Below are 16,324 nucleotides of genomic sequence, written 5' to 3' on the forward strand. Positions count from 1 at the left end.
GTGTGATAAATACTTTGTGTCCCCTGGGGCACCAGCATGAGTGATGTCACCACAGAAAGGGGCCTCACAGTGTCAACCCCCTCTCAGGTTTTCTCTGTGCTCACTTATCTGACCAGTGTCTACCAACAGCAGAGCTCATTTGTTTATCCCAGAATAAGGATCAGTGTTTCAACTAATAGCTGTCCCCTGTGGTTTTTACCTGAGGAGAAGAAGCTATTAACCCTCCATGTTTAGAAACACTCTGCAGACTGTAACTATCACAGTTGATAAAAAACAGGAAATTATTAAATGTATGCTTCACTTAGATATTTATAAACTAGGTGCAGATTACTTTCCTGTCAATTTAATGACCAGCTTAAGGATCTCAGCATTTCAAGTCCAAATGTGAGCTTTCCATTTAGTTCAAATTGGGCTTAATTAAAATCAGAGGTGTTGTGTATGTCACTCATTTAACTCCGTTAATAACACACTGGAGAAGGCTGCAGTTTGACGCCACAACAACAACTGTTTAGAGCGGCAGGAACAGGAAACAAAAACAAACATTATTACCCCTGTGAGAAATAAGGAATTGGGATGGATACTGTATGGGACACGGTGTCGTTCCTGATACTACCACTGTCCAAACGGTTATCCCTCTGTGTTTTAGTTACAATGAAAATGCCCTAATTTCTGTTTGAATAATAATCCATGTAGATAAGAGCGTAATAAGAGCTTTAGTTCACCTGGAGTTAAGTCATGGTTTCCATTTCAGAGTTGATGCTGGGCTTACGCCAACTCAAGCTTATCTCCTAATGTTTTGAGGAATCTTTGGCCTAACATCTGCTCAGAAAAGGTTTTCTTTACAGCCTCTTCATAAAATCTGCTCTGTGATTGAGTTTCAGCCAATTGCAAAATGGCATTACTTTAAATACAGATGCGTCACATGACCTCTAAAAGAACATCTTCCAGCAGTGATGGGTCATTATGCACCTTTCTGCATTTAACATCTTGGTTTTGGCTTTTCAAGCCCTGCATTCACTCCCCCGTACTGCTTCTTCCATACATTTAAGCCACTGATAAATAAGTCAAGTAGAAATCAATTACAACATTCATGGAGAAAGTCATTACTGTCATGTTGAATTTATTTTACAAAGTATGGAAGATAATTAAAGGGGATCTATTCTGCTCTTTTTCAGGTTCAGGAAAAGTAAAACCTCAAAAAGAATAAAAGGTTGTTTTACTTCAAGTGTGTGTGTGTGTGTGTGTGTGTGTGTGTGTGTGTGTGTGTGTGTGTGTGTGTGTGTGTGTGTGTGTGTGTGTGTGTGTGTGTGTGTGTGTGTGTGTGTGTGTGTGTGTGTGTGTGTGTGTGTGTGTGTGTGTGTGTGTGTGTGTGTGTGTGTGTGTGTGAATACATTTAGTTTTTTTTAAGGCTGTTTAAGAGGAGTTGGTCATAATATGTTGCAGACAATAAAGCACCAGCTAAAATCACAGTAATGTCAAGCTTGTGACCTCAGACCATGCAATTCTTTTAAAAGTATACATCTTTTTTTTAAATGTCTTCTGCCTGTCGCAGCCTGGCTGTTGCATCACTTCTCTGAGCCGTTAGAATAACACGGAAAGAAGAGAAAAAGAACAGAGACTTAAAGCGAAAAACAGAGGAGTGTGGAGGAAAAGTCCAGAAAGCAGCCTGCGTGCTTTGATAGGGATAAGAGGGAGGAAAAGGAGATTTGAGAGCTTGACGGGGTTATGAGAAAACGCAGGCTAATGCGAAAAAGAAAGAGTGGGATTTAAAACGGAGCCTCCGGCGGCCATTTGGTTTAAGGAGTGGAAGCAGCATCCTGAAAATAGTGAAGCTCTGAGGTCAGACAAAATGAGGAGGCAATAAATCTCTGCTGCCTCGGGCCTGCTCCCCCCTCCATTTAAATAATACGCTTCATGAAGCGACTCCTTCCCAACCCGAAGAACAGTCGGGCATGTTTGTCCCATCATCTGCAGTAAGTTTGTTAGAAATGTTCCAAAAGGAAAAGTCTCTGTTACATGTTCAGCTGTGACCATATGCTGTACTGCTATCTGAAAGGCAATGATTGATGTTCCTCAGTACATTTCATCATTTGAGGTAGTTCTTTCTGCATTGAGTATCTTTCATTTTAATACTTGAAGTTATACAAAAGTAGTTGAAAAATGTCAGCAGTGCTTTTTGTATTTGACAGATTCAAGATTCACAGGTCATTACATTTGATTATATGTTCTGTAAGTATTTTTACTTAACGTGTACAAAGCAGGACTTTGACTTGTAGTATTTGCAGTGTGTGGTATGAGTACTTAAGTTGCTTAACAAATTACTTAAGGTACTGAACACTTCCTCCGCCACTGCAACACTTGTTGTTAATGAAGATGTTACTGCACTCAGAGGGGAAATAGATAGCAACATGTTGTGTTAATGTAGCGGCCTGTGATTGAGATTCTGTCCTCACATCTCCAGAGAGAGGGAGAGGAAGAGATATTCTGCACACTGAGGCAGAAACCAGATGTGTTGAGAGCTGCAGACAGTGCGGTTAGCAGAGCAGAGCATGCATTTTATTTATCCAAACTGTTGGCCAACCTCAATCACAAAAACGCATTTACTCATTTACCCTTTATTGTCTAGCCATGCACATCATTTTATAATTCTGACTAAGGTGATGAGATGTCTAAAATATATCCCATATGCATACCATTCCTCAGGATAACTAGCAAAGCATGCAGTCAGCAGGGCCTATTTCTTTGGTGGAAAAGAGCTCAAATCAAAACGGTTGACAGTGAGCTCTGTGGATGACCAAGATTAGCATTTTCAATGCTTATTATTCATCAGCACAGTACAACATTTAGTACATAGAAACTACATTTCCCAAGTGCTGTATCTTTCACCAGCAGGGTGTGCACAGCTGTGTTGCATACTGCCAATGATTAGATTACCGATTACCGTATTGTTGAGTTGTGCCTGCCTGTCCAGTGTTGAGTCATGTTTACTCTGATGAAGATCTGTCAGACTGAGAGCTCAAGGTAAACTGGATATAAGTGTGCAGATACCTCTTCTATTAGGTAAGACAGATAGCTTCAAACAAAGTGAATTTGTAAAATGATAAAGATGGCTACAAATGTGGCTTCCAATGCTTGACCCTGACTTCAAGCTAAATCATGACATTGAGGGTATGAAACGTTTTGCCAGTGAGATCAAATAATCATTATAACCTAAATGGTCACTGGCTTTTACTTCCAAGATTGATTGTGAAAAAAGTACAAGTTGTAGTATTGTGAGGAACCCTCAGGGGATGAAACATGAGGATGATGATGTCGAGGAGACATGGACATCCTCCATAATGCTTGTACGATTTTACTCTAGATACATCTATTGCCTCTACCCACATCTTCAGATATTATATTTCACTGCCATTTGTTCTTCCAATACATACGTCTGAAACCCTAGTCCTCATGTTCTTCCTCTGTGTTTCAGTCCCATGTCTCTCCTCTCCACAGTTATGCTTCACATCTGGCTGTGTGCTCAGTTGAAGTGAAACACCGGGGTGCTCTGACCTCTTGTATATGTTACCGCTCTGCTCTGCTCAACTGGAATGTTTGACGTCACATTTTCCTCCACTGCATATCTGCTTTTACTTGGACCAGCCTCGTGTCATACTGTTCATTGATTAAGAATTAAGACGTTATCAATATTTATAGGTGTGGAGATTAAATAATGATGAAGTACATTTAGTTTTCACTGGTCATGTAGCATGGGAGTTTCTGCTTTGTTTTAACATACACGTCTGTGTCTTATAAGCAGCACCAACAGGAGATGTCTCAGAGTTGAATGTGTTTGATCATACAGTATGGAGCTGATGGCTGGCTGGCTATGAAGACTGACTCAGTAGTGTGATGTATTATTCTTTGCAAATACATACTGTATATTATACACGTGGTGTATTGAAATGGCACAATGACAGGAAAGTGCACATTGAAATATTTTTTTCCCATACATCTTTCTGAAAATAATGTTCACTGAGGACAAAAACGCATTAAAAGTTATCATTCATTTAGAGCTTTAATGTGCCAGTATCAGCCATGCCGGACAATGTTAAAATCATATTTAAACTTTCACTTGTAACATTTTATGAAGAAACTTTATAATACACATTAGCATGTAAATAAGGCATTTTTGCCTACTAAAAAGTGAATATACAGTATAATAAAATCTTTCAAAATAGGTTGGTTAGATTTCCGCTCAAAATGTTCAAATGATGTACAGTATAGGATAAGTCATTTCAATGCACAATAACACAGTGACATAATCTATCAAATGTGCACATGTAAATCATGCTATCCTCTTTCGTCCTTGCTAAACAAGTGACGGAACACTTTAGATAAAAACCAGTGTCAGTACAAAACATAAATTAACCCCAAAAAAAAGAGTGACGTGAAGAAAAACTGTCACATTTACATAAACATTTCTTTTTTAATGCCTGTCTTCATTTATTGGTTGAACTTTTCTTCATTGCCAATTATTCCAATGTTTCCATTTTCATTTGAAGGTTGTTTATTCATGCCAGTTCTTTGTTTCCGTGGCCAAAAGGCTCCTTCCTTGTTCTCGCCTCATAGCGAAGCATCACATTGTCCACATTCAGTCAAGTGTGACAGTGTGCGTTATTGACCATGATCGATGTGCAGTGGAAAGAGCTTGAGAGGACACGCAAACCACATGTTTGACACGTTGCCAACACTGTGTTAGCTTTGAGTTTCAACAGCTTTACCTGATAAAGAGAAACTCTCATGTTGTTGTGCTTTTGTCTTTGAAGAAATTCCACACTAACCAAAAAAACTAAAAGGCAGGCTATTGGATTATGTCGTTGCATGAATTCAGTTTGAAGTTTTCTTTTCCTGAATGCCTTATGATTGTGTTTGTGTGAAGGCACTTGACAGTAACATGGGACTACTGAAATTCTTCAAACCAATTGACTAAAGTTGTCTTAAAGCCTTTGAGAAATGGAACAAAAAAACACACTTATTTGAGCTGTAACATGCATGCACGTTTACCTAACCCAATCAGGTCGTTTGTTTTGCCTTAACATAACCAAGTAGTTGTATTGTAAAAATGTTTAGTTACTTTTAAGCAACAACCAAATCTTTAAAACTACCTTTGGGACGAAGCAGTTTAAATGGGAAAATGTTTACAGAAAACAGGGTGGTCTCCCTCTACAGCTTAATTAATTGAACTGTAAAAAAAGTAATTTTTTAGGGTTTATTTTGTTTAGTAACTGAGATTTAGACTACACCGTTTTGCTCTGAAATATAGAGGCCAAATAGATAGAGAAGCCGGGGGGGGTGGGGGGGGGAGGGGGGATAGCTGTGGTTGCCTCTTTAATGGAAGAGCCATTGAATTGCTGCTGATGGAAAAGCCGAGACATGTAATCAGCAAGCTACTTATTCATTTCTACTTTCCTGGCCGAGCTCCCTACCCCTCCCTCGAGACTCTCAGCTCTGTTTGTGGAAGCCAAGGTAAAGAGCGAGCATGTTCAAACTAGATCGTTGTTACAGATTGCAAGCCCTGTGAACACAATTCAGCAAATCCTCCATGCTTCAGAATATTAAACCGATGGAATGCACATATTAAAATCCTTGTGCCAGTGGTTGAAAAGGACATATGGAGAGGGATAATCACAGGGCGTTGATGACCTTTGAAGCCAAACACTGTGTTGACATGTTTTTAACCAATTACGACTCAATCACAGGTTGGGCTGAAGGTCCTTCACAGAGGGAAGATTTATGTTTGACCATGACACCGGGGGTTTGAGAGCAGGAAGGAGCAGCTGCTGCACACAGCCCTCAGCAGCTGTAACTCATCTGTATCTGGAGCAGGAATCAGGCTGCATTCAAATTAGTTACTGCAACAAAGAGCCTCTTCACAACAAGAACGGAAACAATTAGCATGATTTCATAAACGTACCATGCAGTGGGCACTATCCCTCTGAAAATGAGACAGAGTTGTGCCCATTAGTTTGGGGGCTGCACTTGGAACAACTCATACTTTTTCTTTTCTTTTTCCTAAAGGAAATGAGAGTTCCAGCTTTATGTGACTCATTGTTTCCATAAGGCCATTTTCTAACCCCCTCCACTTGTGGCTGCAAAAGATTCTCCCCTAACGCTGTGTGTTATGAGTATTTCCATATTAGCCAAGGAAAATCTATAAAGTGTCTACTTTTTTCTGTCTACGTTTGCCAAGTACAGCACATATGTGGCAATGCAAGAGAGCGCTTTTCAGGTTATTATACCTTCGTGCCGAAGTTAGCCGGAGAGATTCTGGCTTTGAATAGTCAATCCGTTCATCCAATTCTTGCAAACTCTAAATCTCAGTAACACCTGGAGAACATGTCAACAGGTTTGACACTTGGACTCAAGCATGAACTTTTTAGAATTTGGTGGTCAGAGGTCAAGGTCACTGTGACCTCACATCTGTACCCTGCTAGTGAATGCAATATCTCAGGAACACCAGAAGGTAATTTCTCCCAACACAGGTCAAAGGTCAGGGCCATTGTGACTTGACAAAACATGCTATTTGCTATAACTATCATTTACACTCTTATTAAGAGAATGTTGCACACATGTTGTACTTATTACCACCACTATTTTACTTAAACGTTATATGATTTTGACATTTTCCTTAAAAAAATGTATGCTTATATATGTATTATTTTATCATTTTTATTTTTTCCCTGTAGTATTGCACATTCTTACTGTAACTTCTGCTGTTTATATAACATTTTAATTTAATTTTAGAATGGAGCACCTTTTGACAAAACCCATTTAATGATTTAAAAATGGAATAAAGACATTATTTGTAATGACGTTTCACTGGTTGTTGGAGTCATACAGTTGTAATTGTAGTTTCTTCTTCTCTTTGATGTGTGCCGTCACTTATTTCGGAGTTCTTTGATATCTGTCTGCTGTGTGGTGAATAGCGGGCACAGAGCAGACACATGAGTCATGTCGCAGAGCTCCAGACTCCATGTTTTAAACCGGAGGAGGAAACTGTCTGGGTGCTTAGCTGACTCGTGGAAAATCCAGATCAAGCAGTCGCCTTCGGAGGGCCGCATGCCTTTTCGCCGCTGTCACGGTTAAACTGTTTTTTTTACGGCGTCTGTGGAAAAGTATGGAACCGGCAATGAATTAGCTGAGAGGGGGGGAAAAGTGAACGTCCCTCTCCTCCTCCTCAAGGCTTGTGGTGGGGGTTTTAAGACCGCTCTAAAAAACCACACTTCTCTTCCAGTACATTTCAAACTGTCCCAACATGCAGAGTTTCAAATGTTTCAAACCCAACAGGAAAAATGTCTCTCCAGCTCTGTGGCCAGACATCGCTGCTGTGACGCTTTCTTAGAAATGAAGGGAACCTTACCTTGATGATAGTATAACAACATATAATGCAGCGTGTTTAAGGCTATATACACAATATAAGGACATGTTAACAAGTATTCAAATCCTGTCATAAGCACTCAAGCATTTCAAAAAAGATACACACTTTTCTGAGATGCATGAGTAATTCATCTTCATTTTTTGGAAAGATTGTTTTGTGTTTACGCTGATGTTTCGTTTCTTGGTTTCACAAGACAAAACTAAGCTGTTCCCTTAGAAGTGATTAAGTCGGCTGGATTTTAATTTGTGTTTACATTCTTTTACTTCTTTGTCATAATTCTAGCCTTAAAACATTTGTACATTCTGTTGTGAATGAGACATAAGAAATTAAATGAATATATAAAACTGGTAGGGATAAAAAGCTCAACAAGAAACTCCACATCCACAGAATGAAGATCTTGGTTTGATAATGTTTTGCACATGATATATGACCCAAAGCACAGCCACCCAAACTGGTGGGATTAGATTGAATTGACTTCCTGCTGTATTGAACAATGTCCAAGCCTAGTGTTTCCTGTAATTGGAGGCATTTCAGAGGGTCTCTTGTCAGGACGAGTTTAAAAAACATCCCCAAATCATGTACATGATAACCGTGTGTGTGATATGGGTGTGTGTTTATGTCCGAGTTTGCTCACTTGAGTGTGTGAGTTGAGCCTTGTTGTATATCTGTATTAGTCTCTACTGTACTTTATCTGCAGTGTGTGTACATTCCTTTGCTTGTCTAACTAAAATATAAATATGGGATTAAGCCGTGTTAAAACATGTTGTCTCGTGGCATACAGCCTCAGTATAAGCACACCTGCATTAGTATCTAGCGCTCTTTGACTTTTTTCTTTAAGTTTTTTGGAACCATCCAGAAAGCACATTGAGGCTGAGTGAAGTTGAAATGTAGATGTTTTGACATAAAACCACAATAACAGAAACATTTGAGCAGTCAGGGCTCCCCTGCAGCGTCCTCTCCCTGCAGCAGGTTCACCTGGCTCACCTGCACAGTGAGGCTCAGAGCTGCCCCCTGCTGGTCAACTCAGGAACAGCTGGAGTCACATTACAAAGGGTTAAAGCTATGATCAGTTCGACACATCCCTATGCTCTACAAACACAGTTCTTATTTATCTTTTGTTTATTCAGCTGTGGATGATTTGCTGCAAGTGTAAGGTAACACACGTTCAGATATTTGCACATATTAGAAAGATTGAAAACTTGACTTTATATTTGGATAAGACTTCTGGTAGTAACAGATGCTTCACAGGAGGCTGCAGGGTTTTTTCTTTTCTTTTGAACATGAGCCAAGTTTTTAGCACCCTGTCTCTCGAGGAAAAGACTTCACTCTTTCTCTGCAGCCAAGAATCACCAGACCTTTATTGTCTGGCAGCCTCAGTTCATATCACACTGGAACATGTTTTATTTCTCTCCAGCATGATTTTTTTGTTTCAATAGTGTTTCCTGTTGGTAAGATCTGCTGCTGGACACTCACACCTGAGATTGTGAATTTGTTGGCATCAACAGGATAGTAACTACTCTTAGAGGCAGCTGGTTCAAGGACAAATAAATGAATCTCAGGGTTAGTCCTGTCGTCTCGTAGAAAGATGATCCCCTCTGTGTTTGTGTTGAGGTTCTCTCAAAGGCAGTTCATGTGTTAACCCCTGGGATAGGCCTCTACACATATAGAGGACAAGAGAGAATAGAGGATTGATGGATGACTGCTTAGTTTCTGCTTGCTTGGTTGAATGGTTCACAAATAAATGATTGATTCCTTGTCATCTTGTATCTTCACTGGACATACTTTTTTGACATGGCCAATCAATCAAATCAATAAATCAAATGTTATTTGTAAGCCCAATATTACATGCATACAGATGAAGATAACGAGAAGAAGAGGGGAGATGGGATGTGAATGATTTAAGGTGAAAATGAAAGTCCTTGACAGTGTAAACCTATAGCAGCATAACTAAGGGGCTGGTTCAAGGAAAGCCTGAGCCAGCCCTATCTATAAGACTATCTTCCACAGAAGAGGAGCTTGATAGATAAAGACCCTGGCTCCAGTTTTCAAAAATAGTTCTCAAAATAAAATGTGTCTTTTTCCTTTAGTGTATATAAGGCTCAGAGAATCCCAGTCCACCTGATTAACCAACTGTTCTCCCCTCCTTGATGCAGGAGATGATTTGAGCTGCACGGCGGACGGCCAGGTGTACAGCAACAGGGACATCTGGAAGCCAGAGCCATGCCGGATGTGTGTGTGTGACAATGGCCAGGTCCTCTGCGACGAGATCCAGTGTGATGAGCTGAGTAACTGCGACAAGGTGGTGATCCCCGATGGAGAGTGCTGCCCCGTGTGTCAGAGCGGAGCCTCCACCGACGGGGGCCAGGGCAGCTTCGGAGGTGGTGATGGTGGTGGTGAGGGAGAATACATACACATATATTTGATGAGATGAAAAAACTACTTTTGATACCTGTTAATGTATTCAGAGTAAACAATCACACACACATGATCAACACAGATTAGAAACAACATCTGCAGAGCTTCAATGAAGGACTCAGTTTCAAACTATTAAGCACATTTGCACAGGATGCTTTTCTTTAAGAATGAGTGAGATAACGGTGATTGTGTTGCCTTTATTTACTTTGACAGACTTGCACAATGGTGAGATATGAATTTACTTAAAGCTGATTCGCTGTCTGCATTTCATTTTCCACTTGATGATTCATTGTTGGTTTCCGTACCTTTTCCTGACATGCAGTCCAATTAATCATGTGATCTATTTTTATGTTTCCTCTCTGTAGGTGAAGCAAGAGTCTATAAGGTAGGCCACAGTGTCCCCATTTAGGCTGACACTCGTTATATTATGTGTTCCATCACAGAGTTTAACATATTTGGTCTATTCTGTTCATACAGGGTCAGAAGGGAGAACCCGGAGAAGTCCCACTGGTGAGTTTTGCCAAATATGAACCTCTTTTAAAAAGGATGACTATTTAGTTAAAACAGACTTAATGCAGATTGTAACTTTGATGATTGTCCTGCAGGTGACTGGTATCAGAGGCCGCCCTGGACCTATGGTGAGCCTCTTATTTTTATCGTTGAAGATAGAATAATTTCTTCTTCATTCAACTACCTGAACTGACACTAGATGGCATTAGAGGAACAGTTACCTCCTGCATCAACTCACCTTCTACACAGCATTCATCTGAGGCACTGTGTTAAGCCTTCCGGCGACAGGTGTCGTTGTGATGTCATCACTGTCAGACACTCATTGGTCCTTTCTGTTTGTCATGACTCCAGGGGGGTCCGGGCTCAGCAGGAGACAGAGGAGCTCGTGGACACAAAGGAAGGCCTGTAAGTCTCCATGCACAAAAACACAATGTTAACATCAAAATAAAGTTCAAGTAGTGTGTGATCAAGTGTTCTTTTATTCAACCCTTACACTTCTCTTCTCTTAATATGATCAGAAACAACATCCTGATGATATTTATTATGAGGTTTTCAAAGGATATATGGCAGAACACAACAGGATAAATCCAAGCAGTATTGAATGGGTTACAGTTTGCACAGTCCATATGTACTGTATGTGTATGTTCCTGCATATCTGCAGCAGTACTACGAGTGTCTCAGACTTGTAGATCAAAAAGACAAGATACGATAATATAACGCTTTTTCCAATCCTGCAGAAAAGGATGGTGCCACATTTCTCAAAAGTACAGCAACCTAAAATAACTAAAAATGAAATAAAAAGTGCATAACAACAAGGACCAACACCACTGCATAATAGAACAGCAGTGAGAGTAACTACTATATAGGAAATAAGTAAATAAAACGATCAAACATATAAAGTGTATAAGAAGTAATGCTGACACCAACGCCTTATATAATACCAATCAGTAAGGCAAATCTATAAAAATAAAAATAAATACATTCAATTAAATAAAACAAAAAGTATAAAGTAGTGGCTAGTGGCTAATGGAAAAACTGTAAAAAAAAATACATTTTGTAGAATATGTTAACTCAAATTAAACAGATGGTTCATTATTTATTTAGACTTCTTTAAATTGTGTTTTTTATGTTTTTGAGTATATCTTGATGTCTACAGAATTCATTGGATGCTATCTCTGCTCTTGAATATAGCATTGTCATCAGAAAGTCTTAAATATAATGCAGTTTATACATTATATTCTTTTTTTGGTTCAAGGGCAAGAGACGAACAGTCAGAATAAAGCCTAAAGTGCCAGGCTGATGTATAATGTGCTTTGCTCAGCCGTGCTGTAGCAGGGTGATGAACGAGGTACAGGGCAGTCAGAGGCAGCGTTGGGAGGAGATGTATTAACCAGCGGTCCCTACTGTACAAGCTACACTGCTATACACACATCAAGCTGCAATGACTGGTCCAAGCAGGACAAAGCAAAGTATCTCAGCTACACTCACTCAACTTGATTTCAATATTTCACAGGAAATACATAGCACTAAAACTGAAAACACAAGTACAAATACATATTTTCACAGCCAATAAATCAATGTTCGACTGAATAGTTATTCAATGTTTTTTTTCATTCATTGACTCAGTGCTATTCTCTCTCTCTTCCCTATAGGGACTGCGGGGCCCCCCGGGTTATGATGGAGAGCCAGGTATACCAGGTATGCCCGGTGAGGTCGGACCCCCAGGACCCCCAGCCCACCCAGGAGTGAGTCACATTCTCACAAGCCGCAAACACACATATGTACACATGTATTTACAGGCTAACAAAAGACAAGGGGGTGTTTACACACATTAGAAACACACACCCTGTTGTTGTATAGCCATCCTTATACAAAACATAATCAGCAGAATCCTATACGAGTCTTCTGTGGGTCTTCTTTGGGTGTAGACAGAGAGCAGCAACACACGTGACCACATTCATGCCCAATCAGCTTCTACCTGTCCTTTATATATTTGTTTTTGTATCATTTGTGTCCAGATTATTTTAAGTTATGTTAAACCAGAGTGTGCCCCCCCCCCCCTGCAGGGCCTGGGATCTCAGATGGCCGGAGGCTTTGATGGGAAGAACGGACCTCAGGCCATGTTGAGCGGCTCAAGGGTAAGAGAATGTTAGCTAGATATGAACTCATCTAGTACGGTAACTAAGTCTTTTTGTTTTTCAGTCCTCTAAATCAAAACAATTAGCAAACCACTGTCTGGAAAGGGTTTGATTTTCTAAACTGCCAAGCTTCAGATTGTTTCTCCCACATTTCTCAGTCTTTTACCAAATAATAATAATCTGAAATGTAATATTCCACTTGAAGTAAGTTTACTTAGGAGATCTTTCCCGATATCCAATAGTACAACTTGGTGCATCTTTAGTTAACTCCTCCCTGTCTCATGAACACGTTCACCAAGTGGAATGAGACAGCTGACCCAGTCTGTAACTCTGGTCCTTATATTACACGTTTGTTGTGAGCCAGAGAAATGTTGATGACAGGATTATTGTTCAGACTGGAGTACCCGCCTTTTAATCACACATATTATGCAACACTGATGTTGATCTTCCAGAAATGGCTTCCTGCAATAAAACCACTGGGATTTTGAGTTTCTAACAACTTTTAAACAAATCATTTATCTTTGTCCTTATGGAGTTACTCTACTCCCAAAGGGCACATGTCATAATGTTTTTACATTTACGTGTGTTAGGTGTGATTCTGTCCATCATTTCATTTTACATCATGTGTGTTTTAGGGAGAGTCTGGAACAAGGGGCCCCACAGGGCAAAACGGAAACGCTGTAAGTCCACAACATCTCAACACAGACAATACTTGAAGGCATATTATTATATTTTAAATGTGTCACTCTTATCACTCTTCTAAGGGTCAAGCTGGACCCCAAGGACCTCCTGGAGAAGTTGGGGAACCAGGGCACATGGTATGACATCATTCTTTTGTACGATTGATGTATGTAGCCCACTTGCCTTAACTAGCTGAGTTTTCATTTGACTGGGATGGATTTCAGAGGGATGAGTTTTCGCTGTATGTTTACAATGTGTGACCTTTACAGGGTACGTCTGGGCAGAGGGGACCTGAGGGCCCTCCAGGGAAAGCAGGTGAAGATGTAAGTCACATGGTGTCTCATTTACTAAATCTTCACTTTCACCATGGTGCAATAACCCAGCCTTCACTGTATTGTTCCAGTTACTAAGATTCTGTGAATGTATCTACAGTTAGTATGTATTAAGATCATTGTGAATCCATCAATGACTTCTTAATGTCAAGCAGAAGATACTGAAGATACAAGGAGACGCATAGTATACAAATAACATTTATAAACTGTAAAATGTGTTATAATCCAAATACGTTTTGATACATTTCATAGAATTCTTTGTTTTTCTTTCATGGTCAAGTGGACTAAATAAGAAGTATATGTCAGTGACATCCTAAATAACCCTAGAGCAGGGCCGTTACAGGCTCCTTGTTCTACCACAAACCTCAAGGGAAGAAATCTGAGGCATATATTTCATTGTTAGCACAAAATGTTTCACAGCAAAACAGTTTGTAACATTTTGATGCCACGTCCTCCTCACACAGGGAGAAGCAGGAAAAGGAGGAAACAGCGGAGAAAATGGATTCCCTGGATCAGCAGTAAGCCCCTAGAGCTCCACAGCATACCAACGTTTCTTCACTGCACACATTACATCTGTATTTATTCAAATCACATATATTTATTACCGCTGTAATATATATAACTGATGAACATGTTGCATGTCTCATGTTTCAGGGATCCAGAGGATTCCCAGGTACTCCAGGGCCTCCCGGTCTGAAGGGTCACAAGGTGAGAGGACCTTCTCTCAAACATGGATGTTAATGCTTCTCGTCATGCTACTTGCTAAGGAATGATATGTCATGCATGTGGTTACTGATTGTCTTCTCTTTTTGACATCAGGGCCATGGTGGAATAATCGGACAGAAAGGAGAAATTGGAACTCTTGGATCCAAGGTATAAATGAATAAAGTGACATTATTTCCAGTCTGTCTGTTGGTGTGTTCAATGTGTTGGAAAGCTGATTGCTGTAGCTGCTAAAGTTACATGAATACCTGCTAAACACCTTGCCTGAAGTGTGCTCTCTTGTTACTTAACAAGTTCTTCTTTTGTGGTTTTACAGGGTTCTACAGGGCCTCCTGGTCAAATGGGAGGACCTGGACCCATGGTAGGTCATATTCTTATATTATATAATCTTGAGTGCGGCCCGTCTAAATCCTCTATTCTGTAAATTACCCTTTGAACTATCTAACTTTAACCTAAAGCTCAGCTAGAGGACAGCTGACAGGGTTATATTGTTGTTTGAAAATGTTATTGTATTTATGTCGCTGTACCTTCCTTTCATGAATATATCGTGTAGACATGCTGCATTTGCGCTTATATGTTTGAACCTCTGACTTGAATAAAGCACTTTGTTCATCATGTTTATGACATTTCTGAGAAACCTTCAAAGTGATTCAAATAAAGCTTCATGATGATTATTATTCATATGAGCTGTAATTCCCTGCGTGTGACAGGGTCCTGCCGGCATGCCTGGTGAGAGAGGACGCTCCGGACCCGGCGGTGTCGCTGTAAGGATGAAATCACTTCTGCATCAGAATCGTTTGTCACCATCATCACTACATTACAAAGTGTTTAAATGTCATATTATATTGATACCATGTTGTGTTTTAGGGTAAACGTGGATCACTTGGTAACTTGGGAAAGCCTGGTCCAATGGTAAGACATTTCATCATCATGGATGTACTGTACACCTCAGAGACCATCTTATATAGTTAGCTCAGAAACTTGAGTAGTGAGGGATGGGACCACCTCATCACCTGCTTCAACTCTGCATATTCTATTTCATCCGCTTCCACAATTGCAACCTTTTTTTCTGAAGTCATTGTTGTTATTTGACAGGGTCCGCTGGGTCTCAGTGGGTCATCTGGATATCCAGGATCTCCAGGAATGAAGGTAAGAACAGAAACACACGTACACTCATGCCAATTAGCTGTTTAGTGACTTTCAATTCTAATTAAAGGTTTAGTTTATTACTTTCATTTTCAAAAACTGAGTCCTCCCCGACCAGCCTCGGGATTAGCAGTTGACGACTCAAAAACACACAAAGATTGATAAACACATAATAAAAGTGATTACTTAGTGTAATACGTCATTTTTACATGAATTGTGCTGTTTTCCAAGTTCCAAATGTTTCAATTTGAGAGCATATGGTTTCATTAATAACATATTGGCTGTTTTATAATAATCCAGTCTTCACACTTCTTATTGATATTTTCTGTAGCATTAAAAATATATATTTTTGATTGTTTTGTGTGTATTTCCTCAAACTTCCAAATGTTCAGTATGGAACTATAAAAGGAAATGAAAAAATCAGTCATTCCCCTAAGATCAGATGCAACTTTATTTATCCCATAGGGATCTCTGCATTTGAATATAGTGATAGGAGCAGTGGGCTGCTATTATGCGCAGCACCCAGGGGAAAGTGTAGAGAACGGTGCCTTGCTCAGGGACACCTCGGTAGCACTTGGTCTTTCCGGGATTTGAACCGGTGACCTTCCAGATCCCAGACCAAGTCCCTATGGACTTAGCCAGCACCGCCCTAAATTTGTATTCTACCAGTGTCACATTTCTGCATATGAACTGCACTTTGTTGTTCCACAGGGACAAGCTGGCCCCACAGGGGTCCGGGGGCCAGAGGGCCCACAAGGACAGAGAGGAGAGACCGGTCATCTGGGCAGAGCTGGACCAGCCGGCCTCAGGGTAATGTCTTACTTTACTTACACATTTCCTCATAATAAAGTTATTAATTAAGCTGTTTTTTTTTTTACAAATTCAATCAAACAGAATTTATTCAAAAACAATGAACAATTACAGTCATGACTCATGACACATAATGGAGATATGGTGGA

At 40.0% G+C, this 16,324-nt stretch overlaps 1 protein-coding gene across 1 annotated transcript in view; it reads left to right on the top strand.

Annotated features, from left to right (window-relative positions):
• LOC307028280 (uncharacterized protein) overlaps window positions 1-16,324 on the top strand; it is a 47,005-nt gene that overhangs the window by 14,815 nt on the left and 15,866 nt on the right. The window contains exons 2-19 of the mRNA XM_079663168.1: window positions 9,574-9,813; window positions 10,201-10,220; window positions 10,313-10,345; window positions 10,441-10,473; window positions 10,697-10,750; window positions 11,998-12,090; window positions 12,412-12,483; window positions 13,119-13,163; window positions 13,248-13,301; window positions 13,434-13,487; window positions 13,961-14,014; window positions 14,151-14,204; window positions 14,316-14,369; window positions 14,536-14,580; window positions 14,930-14,983; window positions 15,087-15,131; window positions 15,315-15,368; window positions 16,077-16,175. Of these exons, the coding sequence (XP_079519294.1) occupies window positions 9,574-9,813; window positions 10,201-10,220; window positions 10,313-10,345; window positions 10,441-10,473; window positions 10,697-10,750; window positions 11,998-12,090; window positions 12,412-12,483; window positions 13,119-13,163; window positions 13,248-13,301; window positions 13,434-13,487; window positions 13,961-14,014; window positions 14,151-14,204; window positions 14,316-14,369; window positions 14,536-14,580; window positions 14,930-14,983; window positions 15,087-15,131; window positions 15,315-15,368; window positions 16,077-16,175 (1,157 nt within the window). The remainder of the gene's footprint in view (window positions 1-9,573; window positions 9,814-10,200; window positions 10,221-10,312; window positions 10,346-10,440; window positions 10,474-10,696; window positions 10,751-11,997; window positions 12,091-12,411; window positions 12,484-13,118; window positions 13,164-13,247; window positions 13,302-13,433; window positions 13,488-13,960; window positions 14,015-14,150; window positions 14,205-14,315; window positions 14,370-14,535; window positions 14,581-14,929; window positions 14,984-15,086; window positions 15,132-15,314; window positions 15,369-16,076; window positions 16,176-16,324) is intronic.

Source organism: Notothenia rossii (genome assembly GCF_949606895.1).
Source record: "Notothenia rossii genome assembly, chromosome: 2".
Lineage (NCBI taxonomy): Eukaryota > Metazoa > Chordata > Actinopteri > Perciformes > Nototheniidae > Notothenia > Notothenia rossii.